Genomic DNA, 20515 nt, shown 5'->3' on the forward strand with positions numbered 1-20515 from the left:
GTATGAACATGGAAAAGGGAAACTGTTAAAACTGCTTTAATCTCAGTGGCTATGCAGACATTGTACCAATCAGCTCTAACTGAACTCTCCCCTAGTATAATTCCCAATTGAAGCTGTGGGTACATTTCAGGCAGCCAACCACTAAATCTATAGCTAGGAACTGTTGTTTGAAAGAACCTTCACAGATAGACGCCGGGTCATTAGTTACGTCAGACTGCTTTAAAAGTGGAAGACTTTCTTGTAAGAATATCTTAGCTTATTTCATGAAACGGTGAGAGCGAGCTCTTTGTGGGGACAGCTTACCTTTATATCGGGGCCATTGCAGTTGAGGCTCATCCCGCACTCGTCTGTGATCTCCGTAATCTCTGACAGGTCATCATCTTCAAACTCATCCAGGCTGATGTCATGGGTCAACCTGGTGGAAGGGGAGGATTAGGGTGAGAAGGGGGAGGAAGAGGAAAAGGAGGAGATGTGGGGAAAAAAAAAAAAAAAAAATTCAGTTAATCCTTCAACACTCATCCGCAGTCACAGTACATCACCAAATCTCTTGTTGACCGAATAATCAGTCTGAAAGGGTGGCAACTCCGAGCCAAAACATGGCATCTTCTCGGGTCACATGCTTTGCTCTTAACTTTCAACATTACTAAATCGTTACCTCTCCGCATTGTTGCAGAGGGGTTCAGTAAAAATACAGACTATATATTCAAGTAGAATCTTCTCTTAAATAAAATATAAGTTAATGCTCCCTATATATGTGACCCTTTGGAAGATTTGATGTAAATAAAATGATAAATAATTTTATGTTCTCATGGTCTCCAGAAGATGCAGCCTAAAGATCTGAATTTTCCTCTAGTGCCTCCATGAGTTTCACATTTATGGTTTTGATTTCAATTTCTTCAATACTTTTGGTTTATGACCAAATACCGGCAAAACTGACATCGAACTGTGTGTTATGTTGATTAGCAAATGTTAGCATGCAAACACGCTAAACTAAGATGGTGAACATAGTAATCATTATACCTGCATAGCATCAGCATGCCAGCATTCTGACGTTAGCATTTAGCTCAAAGCCTTATTGTACCTGAGCCTCACAGAGCCACTAACATGGTTATAGACTCTTGTTCTTTCTATAGGGAGGATGGAAGGGGATGACCGGCTGCTCCTTCTCATCACAAGCAAGAACCAGGGTTGTATTCTTGTTCAGTGACAGTCACAGACAGATGAATGGCGTGTGAGAAGAAGCTCATGCTCTTTCAGTTGGTATGATTGACCTACTGTCCATTTGGCTGCTGGATAAGCATTAGCAGCCTGGATAAAGCTACACACAAACAGTGATGAGAAGACTGCTGGAGTGGAAGGAAAATGCATCATCACAGATGTCAGCTCGGTCTATGAACTTACTGTAATTTTGAAGTGCAATGACTTAAGACACTACTTAAGTACTTAACTACTCAAAAAACTGTGGGCCAGGGTGACCAAAACCACTTTAATTCATCATCTGGGGACCACAAATATCCACTGTGAACGTAACGCCAATCAGGCCTGTTGTTGCCGACATATCTGACCAACTGACAGACCGTATTTGAACAACTTTTAAGTCAACATAACAGCAAATCATACAACTACAAGGTACAAGCCTCTTTTTACAAAGCGTGTGCCTCTTCATCAGTTTTCTGTCAACATGTCAACACAGTGTAACGGTTTTGGCTGTCAAGTGCACTCAGACACAGAAGAGATACAGTATGTGGTACACATGCCTGCTAACTGATTCACTTTATCACCGATTGTCAGTTGGTGGCAGTAACACACCATGAAACATAATCATTTATTTTACTGGCCTGTAACTGTGATTGTTTTGTCCATCCATACATCCTAATGTCCATTGACATAAAAAACTACAGGATCAGGAGGAAAACATTTATATATTTTTAGGGAAAAACACAAGGTCTCGTTAAGTCTTGCAGCGTCCCTCAAGTGTCAAGTAGGGCAATGTACCGTCCTGCTGTCTGTGGCAGGATTCAATTAGCTTCCAGTAAACAATGCTTCAGTTTTCCCGATCTGTAATTATGTCTGCCTGTTATCTCTTTACCCTGCAGCCTCCTGGGCGGACAGAGACAGAGAGCAGGGAAATGTTATTAGAGGGAGGAAAGAGAAGTTGACAGCGATCACAAGGAACATAACAGTGAGCTGTCAGAGACCTGGTGAACCTGGAGAGCTACAATCATCCTGTTGCTGGATGATGCTAATGTCATTTCTGGCTACATCCACACTGCAGCTGTCTCCTCCGCGAATGTACGCACAGCTGCGAACCATCTTTAGCTGTCACGTGTCAGAGGATGGGTATGGGAGTTAAATAGCCCAGGCAGAAGCATCTGTTTACCTCTATAATGAGGCCCTGAAGGAGGCGGGAGAGAAGAGTCGTGGGATGGAAATGGGGAGAGAGAGAAAGAAAGAGCAGACCAAGAGTATGAACCCAGCGATCTATAAGGAGTCAAATTATCTCAGAAGAGAATATACGGTATGTACACCTGATAGAAAGACAGCAACACAGATGAATTCAGTCAACCACCTTCACTGAACAATCCTGCAACTGGCAAAGCTGCAGTTTAGCATATAGGCTGATTTTCTAAAAATGGAACCTAAATGCAAAGATGTGTAGTGACTGATGTGCAAGGTCGCTTTGTAGAGTTTCATTAAAGGCTGACAATATTGTTTTTTTTTTCTTGTTGTCAATGAATCACTTAAAAGGATCAAAACCAAATGAATGATCCTACTAACAAGTACTGCCACTTTAGTCAAAACCTGGTAACGCTTAATTATCTGTGCTATAGTGTAATTGCTGTAATTGTTATAAAAACAACTATTAAAATGACACAAGGTAATTATTTTCTCCATCACCATGAATATGAACACTGTAGTTGAGTCAATCCCACATACACGGTCCTGCTGTATATTAATAAATACTGTGTATTTATTAACATGTGGCTGAAAATAGTCCAGCAAATGCACTCTGAGTAAGGTTTGCTAAAAGGTACCTTAAAAAAATGTAACTGCATATTTGTGACCCTTTTGTAAAAGATTTATGTTGTAGAAACCGATGGGCTGAGTGCCAACTCTAACCCTTTTTCTTGGAATTCTGTAATGTTGTTTTTCATTTAAAGCTGCAATAGGTAGAAACCTGACATGCCGTCATCTAAACAAAAGATTATGGCAAACATGTTAGCAAACATTTACTTGATATATGATCATCTAATGGGAGTTTTGCTCCTGTCCATCTTATGAATGTAAGTCTGATATTAACTACTTTTAGTTTGGTTTCTGTTTGGCTCTCCAACTCCTGAGAGAAATATCTGGCTCTTTCACTGCTAGATGTTGCACTTTTTTCAGCGGGCTGGTAGCATAAAAAGTTTGTTTGAGTTGGTGTTAATTTTTCTCATTTTGATCCTTTGTTAACGAGTGTTAACATCCAAAAATTTTGCCTAATGCATGTTTAAGCAGGTCAAATAGATTACTTTGCTCTATATATTAACAGTCAGTAAGTTATAAGAGTTCTGTTATTCCCATTTTTTAAATATAAAATATATATATTCACGGTACTTAGAGGGGAAAAAATGTGAATTCAGAAGTGCCTTCTAGTACAAAGAGATGTGATACTTTTCCAACATATTGCATTTGTAGTTTATCATAGAATTTTTGCCAGATAGCAGGAGGCAAGAAATTCTACATATCCTGTTACAAGGCCAAACAAATTTAAAAATAACATCTTCCAACTTTTGTTCTGCCAGTGTGTCTCCAACTCCTCTTGTCTTTGCCCACCAGATAAGGCCAGCACAGAACAACATGTGGCTAAAGTGCCATCGAAACTTTTTTTTTTTTTTGTCCCAAATGTCTTGCATCGACAGGTTTTGGTCTGGCGACACTGCCCTGCTTCTGAATAACAAAAACTGCAAGCTTATACTAGTACACAACAAATGCAATTTATTACAGCAAAGATGGATGCTTGATAAAGGATCTTATCAGAATTACTTACAGGGAAAGAGGAGAAATATGAAGGAGAGGAGAGGAGAGGAAATGGTGTCGTGACTATAGATCAAACCCTGAGGAAAGGGCGAATAGGGGCAGTGGACAGTGAGAGGATGGAGGGAGTCATCGGGAAAAAAAAATGAATGGAGGGAGGGTGTGGGAGGAGAAAATTATGTGCCAGGAGATAAACCACCTGAACAGGGACAGGACAGGGTGACCCCTTTGCTGCAGTGAATTGTGGGTAAGGAGGGAGGCAGACACTAGAGAAAACCAACAGAGTGTAGGATACAGAGTAAATTACATTGTCACACATCAAGGCTCGGGGTAGCATGCGGGGCACATGGTGTCGAGCATGCTCACATCAAATAAGCTGCACAGTTACATCACAGTTGCTGTGTGAAAAGCTCCAATCACATATTTCCTGTGTATGTGATAATTTGTTTTCAATTTATGTAAATGATTACAGGCTCATGATACCAGAAGTTATTTGTTTTAAGTTTTCTTTTAGTTCCCACAAAGGTAGACACATTTAGTTCTTGACAGCACCATAACAGAGCATTAAATGTTAATGACATAGCAATATGTGCACAAAATGAAAGATGACTTACTTAGCTAATGTCCATAACATAGCAAACACCTGTTTAATATTAATTGCTATTAAAAATGATGTTTATTTAATTCATTTTTAATGGGGAAAATGCCATTACTATAGAACAAGCCCCCATACAGTCTCAAAAGACATGTTAATTTGTAAGAATCTGAAACATGCAAACTCAATATCATGAACAAATCTTTTTTTTTTTTTTTTTTGTGTCCCATCCTTCAGATCTCACTCTCATCCATACAGACACCTGCTGGCCTGTAGGAGACGACAGGACAAAGGACATGTCACCTGGCCTGCTTCCCGCCTGCAACACTCGACTGAGCTACTAAGCCTACACTATAGCTGTGGATCAAATGCAGGTTTTAAACATTTTTTAGCAGTCCCACGCTGTGTTAAATCGTTCTAATACCTTCTGTGTAAATGTCAAAACACCTTAGGTTAATTTTTTTTTTTGACTGTTTTACAGAGGGGTTTATTACTGCGTTTGTTTTCACACATGAGAATCCATAAAAATCATGGATCTATTGTGTATCATGTATCAATGGCAACACAGTATCAATCTTCATCACACCTGTGAAATGCAATATATCTGAGAACTTTAGATATTTCTCTCAATATCAGAATGCTGTTGCTTCACTGATACATGTTGTATTCATACTGTATGTAACACTTAAAATAATCACATTATTCCAGTTTCAAGTGTATGGAGTGATTTGATTTTCACATCTGATTTTGACTCAGGGGTAAAAAGCACCAGACCTACATTTTGAGGTGGCACAGATGATTTTGTGGACCACAACCGAGTTTGAAAGTGTCAACAGTGTCCGTACCTCCCCAAAAGTTCCAAACGCTGATGGAAAACATCCTCAGGTCTGAAATCAGCTGAAGTGTGAAGACCTCCAAAATATAATTTGAGATTTGATCACGTCCTGATTTTGCTGAATAAACATTACATGGCCTATCAATAAACTGGAACACCCAGAACCATAAATATCCATATTAGTTTCCTCTGGGATTGTATTCGTGTACTACATATACCCATCATCTCACAACACACTCTCACAACACACTCAGCAATCAATGCAGGCTGACTCAGCAGACTGGCTGCGCTGTCCGGGTCAGAGATCCCTGTGACACATCTACTGTGTCATCACTGAAAATGAGACGTATCATATGTGACCGTATGAGACCGTAGTAACAACAGGCTGACACTGACATCATCACTTTGGCACAGTTACCTCACAGGAACCTAAAGACCATCTGGGTACCTGGACGGTTCAGCTAACAGGTTGTTGTCACATCAGCATAATGACTCCTAATATTGTTTTTGACTCTGCTGGACAAGTTCAGAGCAGATTATGTTTTCAGACGTCAAGAAGTCTGAAAACATATTTCTATATTTCTTCATCAAATTTGGAGGAAGCTTAGTCGCTGCTTAGATTAAGTTCACTGACGACTTTTTCTTCAAATCCATTGTGATCCAAGTGTGATGTTCTTACACAGCACAAAAGCCATAGGGAGAAGGTTTGACAAAGATTTGCATCCTGTGTGCCATGTGTTGTTAGGTTTCGGCTATTAAACACTTGGCTAAGGTTAGGGAAATATGGTTTTAGTCTATAATGAAAAACTCAAAGCATCCCTCCTCATTTGAAGTCAGTGTTGACTTTTTCAATAATTAACCTAGATCATGATCCTTAACAAGTGTTTTGAAGTTGCCCAAAGATAACCATAAAAAATTAAAGCAAGCTTTGGTCTCCAAAAGTCCATAACATCCTTGAATCAGCAGAGTACAAACTGGCAACTTAAGAAGACATGACTCTGCTACTCTGCTCAGCTGTTGTTGCTCAGTAAATAGGTCCAACATGGAAACTAATGTCTCATTTTCTATTTACACACATACGATATGTAAGTAAGACAACATAAACCACTACTATAGATTACAGTTTGGCAAAGGTTTACGCTCTTCTAAGTGACTCATAACGCAGCATGCATTAGGAGGAGCAGGAGGAGACTATGATAGCTGAATGTTGAGGCCACTACAGATGCAACTTGGGATTTAGTTTCTCTGTTCAGTGCCAGCTCCAAAATAAAACCCCAGACTAAATCTAAGTCATCTAGAGAAATCCCCAATGTCTCTCAAAAATTCTTTTCCAAAAGATGTTGAAGTACCATTAGCTCACTTCACTTCTAATGTGTCTTAAGCCTTGAGTTCTCTACAGGGGTGATTTTAATATTTTATGTGCTATTCAGTGATTTTAATCCCATTCTCTGAATGTATGATCTTTCTCCCACTACCCCAGTATTAATTACAATAAGTCAGATTTTAAATTGGGCTCTGTGATTCTGTGATTATGTAAAGTCCTGTTCAGGTAGACACTGTGTGTTTTAAAGAGGCATCGCTGATTAAACTCTGATACAATGATGGTATAAAGGCTTAAAGAAGGGTAAGTCTGAGAGTTGACTATTTGCCTCGACTGACAGGTGTCTTGGGTCATTGTCATTTTTTCTCAGCTACACTCTGCTGCCTAAATTCAGATTTTATAGCTGGACAACATACCTTCAGAAATCTGAGATCACAGACACTACGTCCATAGTTCGTGTTGTGAAATGACATCAGAGGGCAATGACACTGCAGGGCGGATGTTCCAATTTGTCTCAATGAGGATTTGGGATAAACGCCTGCATTACTCTGACAATGGGGGATGAGTGTGTGTTTGTGCCACCTCACCATGCATCTCTGCTTGTGTTAATGAAGGACAGCATGACCTCCCGTGCAGGCCATGATGGGCCCGACCTGCTCATTAGTCTTTATCTGGCTCGAGCTATAACCCTGATACCAACAGCACTGTATTTACCTATTTCTTGCATGCAAAGCTGACTGTAGTTCACAAGTAGCATGCAAGGTCACATATAGATAACGGTCATCGTTTTCCTTTTTTTTTTACAGATACTATATTCAGTGAAAATACCAATATTACCAAAAGCAGATGAGCTTAACCAGATTTTCACCAGGATTTTATGTCCCTAAAGTTTTTATATTTCTTGCAGCAAAAACAAAAACAACTTTTCCTTGCAATTTACAGTGGAAAAAAGGTCGTGTCGTGATGAGGAAAGATCAGAAAAATGCTTCCAGTGATAGAAAGTGAAGTGAAAAATGTGGAAAAAATGCAAATGAGCTGCTGATTACGTGTCCAAATCCCCAATTAGTAAAATAAACAACAATAAAATATCATGAAAAAAAACTAATGCTACAAATCTGATTTATTTTATTTATTGCAATATCTGCTGACGTATCAGTGGAAGCAGGACAGGCATGTTATCCAACCAACTATGGATATTTACACTCACCTCTTCCCATGTTACAGTGTTGTGCTGTTACTAATCAATCACCTCACACAACATAGACATTTAAACCCAGCATTTAGGCTAGTCTTCATAGCAGACACATATACCCTTGCCTGTCTTCTTCCCCCATCTTTCCCCAGTATTTCACACGTTTATGCTCCTGCTGAGGGACTACAAGGCTGCACAGTGAGGGTCATTCATCAGCTTCGCCCTCTTGCAAGGACAGGACCTGTCCTGGACCAGGACGGTCCTGTCCGATGCTTTCCATCCAGATAACCCCCCCCTTCATCAGTCGCTGTGTGAAAACAAACTCTGGAAACACAAATCCATCCCTACAGTGCTTTTCCTGTAATGGCATTGGTGTTATAGCATACACATACACCAACATAAGTGTGATGTGTATTCTCCTCTGTGGCTTCTCTGGTCCCATTTTTGGTCAACATAAACCAGCATCCTCTGCTGCACGCTCTACCTCTCTTCTTAGATGCAAACCCACACAAAACCACATGCATCCTCTCTCCTTCAAGGACATGCCTGCCTTGAGCTTTAAGATGCAAGAAGACGACATATCGCAAGGAAGAAAGCATGTTAGCAGTTATTACACACAAGGTCACACACACAGCCATGTTGCTGCATGCCGGTAAAAAACACACACAGAGAAGAATGAGAGAGATGCCCTACCATTTCTCCCACTGGTCCTCCATCCAACCCTCTCCTCCTTCCCCTCCCGAGTCCATACTGTAAGTGAGGAGGGCATCCAAAGCCGATGGAGGAGGAGCAGGAGCAAGGAGGTTAGAAAGTGAAGGAGGGAGGGAGGAAGAGAGGGAGGAGCGAGCAAGAAGGGAGCCGGAGGAGAGGGAGGAGGGGTGCAGCTCGTCCGGGTCGATGGGAGAGGCGTCCGATTCAGAGCCCTGCTGCTACCGCTCATCCGGAGAGGAGAGAGACAGAGGGGGAATTATTTAAAGCAGAGAAGCTGAGGCTGCCAGAGAAGAGTAGCGTTATATAATCTACTCCTCTTTCTCTCTCTCCCTTAGATGTTTACTCTATCAGGTTTACTATGCCACTGCAGGAAAAATGCTGCTGTTAGCATAACATCCAATGCCACAGAAAGCTCAAACAAGAGAAACATCAGCACAAGAGGACACTCCTCACTCTCTCTCACTCTCTCTCTCTGCAAAACACAGTTGTGCTCAATTATTCATGAGGCCCATTGATCATGTAAGACTCCCTCTAATTTTTCACTTCTCTTTGTCTCTGTGTCCATCTATCCTCTTCAAGGAGATTTCTGGTTTATTACAACTTGGGTGTTATGTTTGTAGTTTGGACCATCATTCCTATCAGTTATGATAACACTGTATTTACCAAATTACACTACCGAGAAGGATTTGGGAGCAAGGCGACACTGATAAAAACATGTCTGACGGAGCAAAAAACAGTCAGACATCAGACAGGTTGTAATCATGGCAACAATCCAGATTATCTAAATCAGTTTATTTGAAAAATGTTGGTAATACTCAGTTATTATGAAGGAAAATTATATGTGCACAGCTACGGTAATTGCAGCGGGTCAAAGATGATCAGCAGGAGCCTGTAAATTGTGACAGATTTTTGCGACGGCCAATTTGGCCAATAATTTGACCATTCACCTTCTTTTTATCTAGCAAATACATATGCCTAACCACGGGGTTTACAACCTGTATGATTGTCTGACTCTGAGCGTCATGTTTCCTCACTGTCACACACTGCAACTGACTTCAGTAGCTGAGAACTATTATCAAAAGAAATGATGGCCAAACCTATGAAAACCAGAATTGTTCTATAACCTGTGCTGGTTTTTTCTTGTTTTGGCAGGTGGTTAAGCTTCCTCCCAAAATCAATGTGTGAGTGGAAAAGAGCAGACGCGCAGTGAAGTGTGCAGCCCATTAACCCTGTAAATGCCACTGACCTTATAACCTCCTGCCAGAACCTTAGGCCCGAGCATGTGTACTGTACATACGCAGTAATATTGTAAAGCAGAGTGACTGGCTATTTTTAGCCACCAAAGTCTTCAATAAACAAGAAGCAAAGTGGTGTATCTCACTGCAACTTTGCTTCTGTAAATTAAAAACGGATAAAACTACAAAGTGTAAAAGAGGTTGCTTGTGATGATGAACCCATAGAGAATTATCACCGAACTCAGCATGGTGTTCCCCTCAGTTCTTTGAAGCATTTTAACATCTTTTAGGTATTTGTCTTCCAGCAGCAGACAGTTGTTTTCTGCAAACGAGTTCTGATAAACCCAATGTACACTACAAAATGGCGGGCAAACAATGTTAGCAACTAGCTGGTTGTAGAATATCTATCAGCTAAAGAGCACGATATTATTTTCAATATTTGGTGGAAACCAAAAAAAAAAGCTAACAAAAGAGTGAAACTTGTGAAACATGACTGTAATGTGATGATAATGTTGCTCTGTGTCTGCTGGATGTGTAATAGGCAACCGTGATCATATATCAGGGTATGTGCCTTTCTACTTGTTTTGATGTTTCTCAGCCCCCTAGTGGCAGGAAATCACTTACTACAGCTGAAAAGTAAAAAGCATTTCCCTCAGCCATGCAGTATTAGCATCCATCACAACTTAACACTGCTGTAGTTGTGCTTTGGAAAACCTCACTCCAAGCTTCAAAATATCCTTTTTTTATCAAAGGTCAAAGTCACTATATCCTTGTTTTTCTACACTCTGAGCTACCAACACGCAGCCATATGGCCATACAGCACGCCTCGGCAACTGGCCAGAACCTATGGAGCTCGCACACACACACACACACACACACACACACATTTCCCCCACATGACATCACACATCAGAGCAAAATGCTATCAACTATCAAGACAATGGTTAAGTGTTCTGTATGTTGAGAGAATGGGTTTTAATCTTGAGAGCAAAAAATAAAGACATGAGCAAACCTGCCAACATTTGGGTTTTTCTTTAGTGTTTCGGTGTGTGTGTGTCTGAGTGTGTGTGTGTCTATTCTACAAGCATAAACATGTAGAAAAGCAATATTTTCAGCTGCTTTGCCCACAGTGTCCCATCCACCGCCGGTATGTTTTACGCAACCACAGCACACTGGTTATGCTAATAACCCGCGAGTTGTTTGTATGTAGGCTAACTGTTTATTTGCCACATATCTTAAAATTTGCCAAATTCTTGTAAACTCAGCTGCTGGCTGAGACAAACCAGCCCCTCCTCTCTACCAGCAGTACCTGCAGGCAGTGAATCACACCGGCAGCAGAGGGAGGGAGGACAGAAGACAGGAGGAAAGACTGCCTACGCGGAGCAGCTGTGCACACGCCCCTGTGGTGACAGATGGTTTTGAAATTGTGTGTGCGATTGTGTGTTTCATAGACAATCTGGCGACTCCGGTAACGTCAGACAAGCATACAAAACTTATGGATCCATGTGTATGACGATTATTCATAATAAGGTTGAGGGGCATGCAAATTAAAGGAGTTTCCCGGGAGAAACAACAAAACAGGAGCACAGCGGGAGAGGTGTGGGGGGGAATACGGGAGAAGCTCAGTAAAAACAGGAGAGTTGGCAGGTCTGCAAGAGAGGCAGGAGGGGATGAGAGGAGAGGAAGATATAGGAATCCCAGGACTGTGTGTGCGTGCATGTGTGTGCATGCGTGTGAGACATTTAATCCCTGTTCAGCTCGTCAGCAGAGGCCAATTAACCCCGTAACAGCCATGTGGGTCGAGGCAACAAGATGAATTCATGGCATCAGGCGGTTCAACATATATGAGCTGAAGTAATGAGTTCATTCATCTTTTAGTTAGAAAAAAAAATATGAATCACAAATCCCATTGTGTTTTTAAAATGTTGTTCTAATGAAATATACAATTGGAAAGTGAGATATTTGACTCTTGACTAATCAAGCCTTTATTCATACTGTCTGATCAGTTCCTCTTTTAATTTCTGCTCTGTTTTCTGTTAATGCAAATGAAACACTTCCTATGTACATATTGTCTTTTATAAATTCAGGATAATGTAGTTTTCCACAGCGTTAATTCCATCAGTAATGTCAAACTCCACATCGTACAGCTTTTGGTTTCTCTTGACAGAAACACTGTTCTTATCCCACAAATATTTCCAGTTTTTTTTTTTTTTTTGGATTTGATGTTAAGCTATGTATGTTAAGCAACTCAACACTTCCTGTGCAGGTGTTTCACATTAAAAGACTTCTAGCAGCTCAAAAGGTATAATTCCTCTTTTTCCTGGTGGGCTTTTAATGTGAAACATCTGCAGGAAGGGTGACAGGAGCTTCACACTGATTGAAAAAACAATCCATGAAATTGACGGCACATCTAACATCGCCAGCTCTCTGTTGTCAGCCATGGGAAACGCCCACTTTGAGGGCTCAAGTGCCCTTTCCAAAAATATGTCCAACAATTTTATTGTCTTTGAAAAATTGGGAAAATAAATAATGTCATCATAATTTCCTTGCAAAAAATGCGAGGAGAATTCAAATTTCAGCTCGTCTTAGCATCAACAGCACATTAAAACAAGAGCGGATCAGAAAACAGGAGAACATCTTACTAAAAATGGAAAATTTGTAATAAAGGAGTTGTCTCTATCTGTTTCAGATGCAGACCTGGTAAATGAGGCCACTGTTTGAGAATTAATTAACTGAGAGGCAGAGAGAGAGAGAGAGAGAGCGAGAGAGGAGAGAGAGAGAGAGATTGCCAATTCAGCAAAATTGAACGACAGCAGTAAATGATCAGTGGGAGGCGAACTGCAACCAGAGCAATTGCACTCAGTCCACTCTGTCAGCTTCTACTGTGAGTGAAATTCAAATCAGCTCAATTTAAATTCCCCCCTCTCTCCCTCTCTCTCTCTCTGAGGATAAAAGACATAATCCTGTTGAAAACACCTGAAATCATTTATTTTTTTCCGAGAAAACATCAAAGTCCATGAAAGACAGATGCAGTGAATCAAGGAAAGGAGAAACTGACACTTCAAAATGTGCTTAACCTCCCTTGTCTCCTCTCTCTCTCTCTCTCTCTCTCTCTCTCTCTCTCTCTCTCTCTCTCTCTCACACACACACACACACGCATCCCTTTCACATCCCACACCCTGTGAATCCATCTGCCTGAGCAGATCTTGTCAGCAGTGTAACATCAGTTTGGAAGCTACAGTAAAAGGATAAAAGAAAAGAGGAAAAGAGGTATGTCAATGAATTAATGAGCGAGGGAGCAAAGGAGCAAGGGAGGGAGAGAGGGAGGGGGGGATCATGGACATTTACGTGCTTTTAGTTTGATAATTTAGTGATCTATACATTTTTAAACATTTGCTTAATATTTCTGATTCATTATCCGAACATAATGACATAATTCGTTCATAATTCTAATTGCAGTCTATATTCAAAATATCATCTCTCACATCTCTCTAACATTTCACTCTCCTCCCACCTCGAGACTGCAGGATAATGTAATAACTCAAGGGGCAATTATTGGCTTTTGTCAGGAGACCATTTAAAAAATATTGAGGGACAATTAAACATACTCCCTGCTTCTCATGTGGGCAGTATTAGTGTTTTAGCTTTTAGCTATAGGTTATGAGAAAGAGGGCAGTAAATCACACACACCTACAATAAACAGCGAGGATGACACAATAAAGTCTCAAGTCTTATTTCCTTTGCAGTGCTTGATGTTAAGATAGCAAAGATGCATGAGGATGTGACAAACTAACACAATAAATATGCCTACCATCATCGAAAAAATCACTCTGTTAAATGAGTTACACCATTTGCTGCTGATGTAAACGTTACATTTCAGTTTAATCAGCTGCTATTGTACAATCAAATCAATTCAGAAAATCAATGATGTCTTGGCATGCGGTGATCAAATCACTTAAAGTAATATGAACAAAACAAAAGAAGAAACTGAACACACAAACAAACAACAGAATTCATCCATCTATTCATTTGCTCTTTGCATTTATCTGTAAAAGGCTCTCAAGCTTAACCATAACTGTAATTTTAAAAAGAAAAATATTGAACTGCATACGAGAGAGATTGGTTTTACCTCAAGAGGGATCTCCGGTTTCATATCCCTGATGCCATCAGACATGAGTTCTCTATTTCTTCCCATAATGCACCACAGCATGGACTGCAATCCTACACTGTCTTGTTGCTCCATACATGCTGCATTACACACATACACACACACACACACACACACACAAACAATCCTGGGATTCCTACATCTCCCTCTCTCTGTCATCCTCCCGCCTCTGGTCTTTACTTTTTGCTCTCAAGATTAAAACCATTTCTCTTAAAAATACAGAACACTTAGCCAGTGTCTTGATAGTTGATAGCATTTTGTCCTGATGTGTGATGTCACATGGGGGAAATGTGTGAAGCTCCTCTGGTGTGTGTGTGTGTGTTTGTGTCACACTGAGAGCATAAAAGCATGACAAAACCATGCAGCTAATACCTCATCCAGCTAATCCCTCCAACATGTTCATTTGAACTGTGCTGCAGGTTGAATAACCTCTGACTGATCACCTAACTGATGAACTTGGGTTATCTATAGCTCTGCAACATGACTTTCATTATAGATTAACCGATTAATTATGTTTTTATGCAACTGATTATTAATTGTTTCTGTACAATAAAACGTCCTGTTCGTACAAACCCTGATGTGATTCTTTATACTGCCTCTTCAGTCTGGCCAACAGTTCAACAACCAAGAGATTCAAATTATAAACATGAAACGGACAAAAAGAGTAAATACTCAACTGGTAATTATTAGATGTAATGGACAGATTACTGTGATTAATTATATTTGTGGCTTTAGCTACTAATTAATATAATCAAAACAATTAAATTTTTACACAAATATGCAATACTTATTCTTAAAAACAACAACAATAACATACATAGGTTCTGGCCAGTTGCCGAGTCTGTGTTGTATGACCATATGGCTGCATGTTGGTAGCTCAAAAAGCTCAAAAACAAGGATTTAGTGTCTTTGACCTTGAATAAAAAGGACATTTTGAAGCTTAGAGTCAGGTTTTCCATAGATGCTGCATTACAGATATACATACACACACACACACACACACACACACACACACACACACACACACACACACACACACACACAGATATACTGTCCTAATGTGAAAGAATCTCCTGCTACGCCCTCTTGTGCTATAGATGATTAATGCAGTGTGGGAGCATTTAAAGGTACAGTTCACCCAAATATGAAAAGTAAGTCTTTATCTGTCATGCTCAGCTCCAGTGAAGATCAGTAGAGCCACTAAACAAACAGTGACTAAAATTACAGTACTGAACTAAAACACTTATACGGAAAATCATACAGAAAGGGTGTCCTGATCAATACTGAAAGGTTTCAGTGTTTTAACAGGGAGTAAAGGATTCAGCGACCAAGTGATCAGAGATGACTGAGCTTTAAAGACACTTAATTTAGCTCAGAACATCACTGCTAAAATATGCACATTTCAGCAACATGATTCAAGTGTTTTAATCACTGAACAGTGTCATATTTGGGCTATGGTATGTCATTTTTTTTAGGGCAAGATATAAAAAACGGAGCCCAGACAGATCAGAGAAAAGAGGGCAGAGAAAATCAGCAGCCATGTTGATTTTTCATTTTTATTTTTGAACCATCAGAGCTCTTGCCTCTATTTATTTTCTGCCTTTTAAGGTTGTATATTGAGAACGGAGTATGGAGCTACAAGAGCAAACTCACTGTGTAAGAAGATCAAGAAGAAGACTAAATCAGAGTTTCCAACCATGGAACATCACCAGGGGTTGCTTGATAAGCAGAAATATTAAATATTAATACATTTCTTGGTTGTAAAAATATATTAGAAGTCTATGATTGAACTAGATTTAACTATTTGAAATCTATGATCCTTTCTGTAAAATCTACTTGCAGTAACATCCAGACTGTTGAAAGCAATGATATCTTGTACCCAAACTCAAATGACAACTTGGTAACTCTTCACAAGAGTCATGAAAATTTTAGTGACCTCAAAATGAGGTCACAGTGAAATGCTGCGGAAACTGTGGACTGAATCTAAATTTGAGCGTGAACTGCTCCTCCTGTATGTTATCTCAGTAACTGAATATATGCACGCGAGAGCTGCACATTATGGCAGCAGATCGACTTTAACGGCAGCAGATTGGAGAGAGACACAGAATTCGACCACCGTGTGTGGAGGCAGGGAAGGTGACAGAGGAAAACATGCCAACATATGGCTGCACTGGGACCGGGCCAACTTCAGGGCTGCCGGTTATGTGGTTTCCCTTCTCTGGTGTACTACAAATCTGAAATATTAATCAATACTCTTCCCTCCCCCGTATGAGGCGCTTCATTTATATGTTTCTCTGTCAGACAGATCAAATACCAGTGAAAGAACTCCAGTGTCACTATGATGAAATTCTGAAGAAAGATGGCTGTGGATCTGCCTGTTTGCAGGCTCAGCTAATGAGACAGGGACAGACTGTTTGTGTCTGTGTGTGTGTGTGTGTGTGTGTGTGTGTGTGTGTGTGTGTGTATGTGTGTGTGTGTGTGTGTGTCTGTGTGTGTGTGTGTGTGTGAGATGGCACTGTCTCACTGGGGAATATCGATCATAGGCCTCCATTCATTCAGCAATGCCACTGAAGAATCACAGCTTCTCCTCAGGCAACATTGTAAGGACCTCTGAGTGTATGTATGTCTGTTTGTTTGTGTGTGTGTGTGTGTGTGTGTGTGTGTGTGTGTGTGTGTGTGACACACTGACAGTATAAAAGCATGACAAAACCATCCAGCTGATCCCTCCAACATGTTGATTTGAACTGTGTTGCAGGTTGAATAACCTCTGATCACCTTGAGTTTTCTGTAGCTCTGCAACATGATTTTCATTATCGATTAACCAAATCAATTGTTTCTGTACAATAAAACGTCCTGTTCCTACAAACCAAGATGTGATTCTTTGTACTGCCTCTTCAGTCTGGCCAACAGCTCAACAACCAAGAGATTCAAATTACAAAGATGAAACAGACAAAAAGAGTAAATACTCAACTGGTAATTATTTGAAATTACCTTTGTTATTGTGATTAATTATATTTGAGGCTTTAGCTACTAATTAATACAATCAAAACCATTCCATTTTTACAAAGATATGCAATCATTATTCTTAAAACTAACAACATTAACATAAAATAGAAATAGCTATAGAAAGCTTATCCCCATTTATTTTCGTTTGTTTACAAGCCTGTGGGTTTGGCTATGATATGTTTCAAACTAATTAAAAATACTCCTGCTAAACTCCAAAATCCAAACAAAATATGAGAGAGAAAGCAAAACGGTGACAATAATGAAGCAGCTGTCATAAGGTTGCTGAAAACTCACTAATTAATCCTGCATACACATTAGAATAGTAATAGATAATACAGTGATAGGACACGCCAGCCAACTATTAAAAATCAAAACACGCAGTAAGTCACTAGAGGGACACACAGCAATAAAACAAACTTATCATGAAGCTGTTGTGGGGGGAAACCTACCAAAGACTTCAGTAAAAGCAAAGCAGAAAAAATGCCAGATAGCCTAAAAGGCCAATAAAAGCTCATTATCTGAAACTGGGAATAATAAAGCTGCTGAGTTTTTGCATAGATTTTTGGCTGGAGCAGATTTGGTTGACGACATATTTTAAGTGTATGGTTCTAGTGGGTGCATGGAGCACACAGCTTTCCTCGGTCCTCTGGGAGCAGAGACACGCCCAAACAAAAAACATAGGACTCAACAACACATTCCGACTTTAATCCGCAAAGCTGAGCGGGGCCAAACGCAGCGGCAGCAGCTCCGACACAGCCAGCATCAGCACCTTCAGCTCTGCAGAGCCGCGCTGGCTCATCGCTCATTGACAGCTTCCAGTCCCGCAGACAGGCAGGCAGGCAGCTCGGACCCCCCTCCCCAGGCTTCCTCCACCGGGACTCTTACCTGAAGCTGGCCGGGGAGTTCACCTGTATATTGCGGCCAGGCGGTGGGCTGGTTTTCCTCTTCTCTCGGTCCGCCATGCAGCTCCGTTTTCATTCCTCCATTGGCTCCTGTGCAGCAGCCCGGCAGACACCTGAGAGGTCCGGCGATGCTGCGATAGGGTGCTGCCTTCGCGGGCTGTGGGAAAAATGGAAACTCAGCTAAACTGTTCAATGAATATTGGTAACTTTGAAGTTATGTAAAAAAATGTGTTCTTACCATTGACTGTATAAAAATAATGGACGTTGACTCGTGTTTTAAAGCCTCGAATTTGGCATTTTGACCATCGCCATCTTGGATTTTTAGAGCCAGAAGTGATGAGAAGTGACCATATTTGGACAAGAGGGTGGAAAGCTAACTGGTAGCTTTGTTAGCACGGTGCATTTACAGTTTATGGTTTACTGTGATGATACCAATGGGAACCAATAGGAACCTATTTATAGGAAACTATTTATAGGTTCCTTGTTCAGACTCGGAACTACCCGCTTGGTTGTTCAGTTGTGTTTTCACTTATACTGTATGTATAATATTTAAATAGTCCTGACATTAAAATCACAGGGAGTAGCCAGGTATGCCTGACATTTTAATTCCAAGCCATAATTTCCACCACCAAAGACCCCCAGGTGTTGGGTGCTATAGCTGACCCTTTTTCAGCCTGACTAAGAGTTTAGATGTGTAGAGTATCTATCTCATATCAATGCTGAATATGTTGTAGTTTTTCTTGATACATTTTATATTGTAGTATTCTCTCTGTCTCTCTCTTTTTTAAGGTTAATTATGTCGTTGTCTAATGAGTTAGTAGGATTCATGGGTACTGTAGGGGCCAGACATCTAGATCTAAATGTGTGTGGTGCTGAGCCAACTGATGACCACTGATGTAGCAGCAGGACCAATGTTTATGGTGCCTGAAAATATTATACATAGCCTTCCAATAAATATTCCTTCACATTTCTTGGTCGATGACTGACCTATATACTTTTTCTTTGACTGTTTTTAGTATTTTAACTATTCACTGTGTCATTCTATCCTGTGTGTTTTGTTGAGATGTGTGTACTTGTGTGTGCTCTGCTGTGAATACTTTTAAATTGCCCCACTGGGGATGAATAAAGTTGTTTGAATTGAATTGAGCTGACCATCACTCTAGGGTTTTGCAACCCTAATGGACTCATTTTGTAGCAACGGATTTCAGCAATTTCTAAATTGGTAATAAAAATCAACAAGTAGAAATGATAACCAGCTATACAAGTAAGAGAAGCTATTAGATGCAAGTCGTAAAATCAGAATCACAAAATATTTTTCTTTAACTTCTATTTTACAATATGTAAAAAACACATATCATGTACCATATCCAATGAGAAGTCACAAATCTGATGTCAAATAATGACATTGACATTAGCAATATGATTTTGGGGGTGTCAAACAGATAACACACAGACTGTGCCACTTTTCTGCCGTAATTTGTGTATCAGACAAAAATGTTTATACAGTTAGTACAAATTTAACATGGCATTAGGCTCTAAAAGAAGGTCTTTCCTAGGCCTACAGTTGTATGTTTTTTTTTTATTTTTCATTTTGTAGGAAACCTGTTGTTGGCCTAGTTGGTAGTTTTAAGTCTTTATTTCATCATTAAACATTCAACTATTGCAGTCACCGCTTCATTTGACAAACCAAAGAACAATCAAAAGGCATCCTCCATCATGAAAACTGCTTTGTTACTGCATCCATCTTGTCATTTATTGTGACTAAAACAACTTGAAAACACATACTAACACATTGTACTGTATAGTTTCTGAGTTTGAAGTTTACGAGAAGACCTTGAAGGCAGCAGGAGCTCCCACAGAGAGGAGAGGGCTGAGAACTAGAGGCAGAGGATGAAAAACACGGTGGTAGATACAAGCTGCTGTACATCACCTTATTTCTCTTCTGGTCTGGACTCACTTGAAATAGCTAATTCAGTAGGCTATATTTATGAAATCTGGTTCTGCTGAGATTTCTCCTGCAGGTCTATATACCAACTGTAGCCTATTAATCCCTTGTAGTGTTGAGAATGAAAGATATTAGATTTGTCTTTACATGATAAAATAAAACAAGCAAAAAAACAGTCACATCAGAGACAGTGTGTTGACATACCCCAAAACTGACCACTAAGAGGTCATGTCACAGAGAAGCCAGCAGAGGGCAATGATGTACAGAGAACGCCTGCATATGTATACCTTCTAATCTCTCCTTTTTTCCTCTATTCTACACCTCCCCTGTCCTTCCACCTTTCTTTTCCTCAGTTCCCCCTTTTTGACTCCATCGGTTCCCTTTCTTTCTTACATTTTTTTCTTATGGATTCACTCCCAAACTTCCTAAAGCATCACATTCAAAACCTGCACTGCAACATGTAAACTGTAAATATATCCAGGTATCTATAACTTACACATTCATGTAGAAAAGTGTAACTCAAAAACGAATAGGTACAAACACACTACTGCTTCACATATTTTCAGTGCCAACTTTAGGCCTTTCAGG

The 20515-nt window shown here is 40.1% G+C and overlaps 1 protein-coding gene across 2 annotated transcripts in view; it reads right to left on the reverse strand.

Annotated features, from left to right (window-relative positions):
* LOC137169533 (C-Jun-amino-terminal kinase-interacting protein 1-like) overlaps window positions 1-18131 on the reverse strand; it is a 55531-nt gene extending 37400 nt beyond the window's left edge. Inside the window, exons 1-2 of one of the 2 annotated variants that reach the window (XM_067572817.1) lie at window positions 17966-18131; window positions 304-415 (exon numbers count right to left, since the gene is read on the reverse strand). In XM_067572817.1, the coding sequence (XP_067428918.1) occupies window positions 304-415; window positions 17966-18042 (189 nt within the window). In that variant the 5' untranslated portion in view covers window positions 18043-18131. Of the gene's footprint in view, window positions 1-303; window positions 416-8653; window positions 8919-17965 lie in introns of those variants that run through there. The other variant, XM_067572884.1, reaches the window with a different exon arrangement.
* Window positions 18132-20515: the final 2384 nt, after the last annotated feature.

Source organism: Thunnus thynnus, chromosome 1 (assembly GCF_963924715.1).
Source record: "Thunnus thynnus chromosome 1, fThuThy2.1, whole genome shotgun sequence".
Classification (NCBI taxonomy): Eukaryota; Metazoa; Chordata; class Actinopteri; order Scombriformes; family Scombridae; genus Thunnus; species Thunnus thynnus.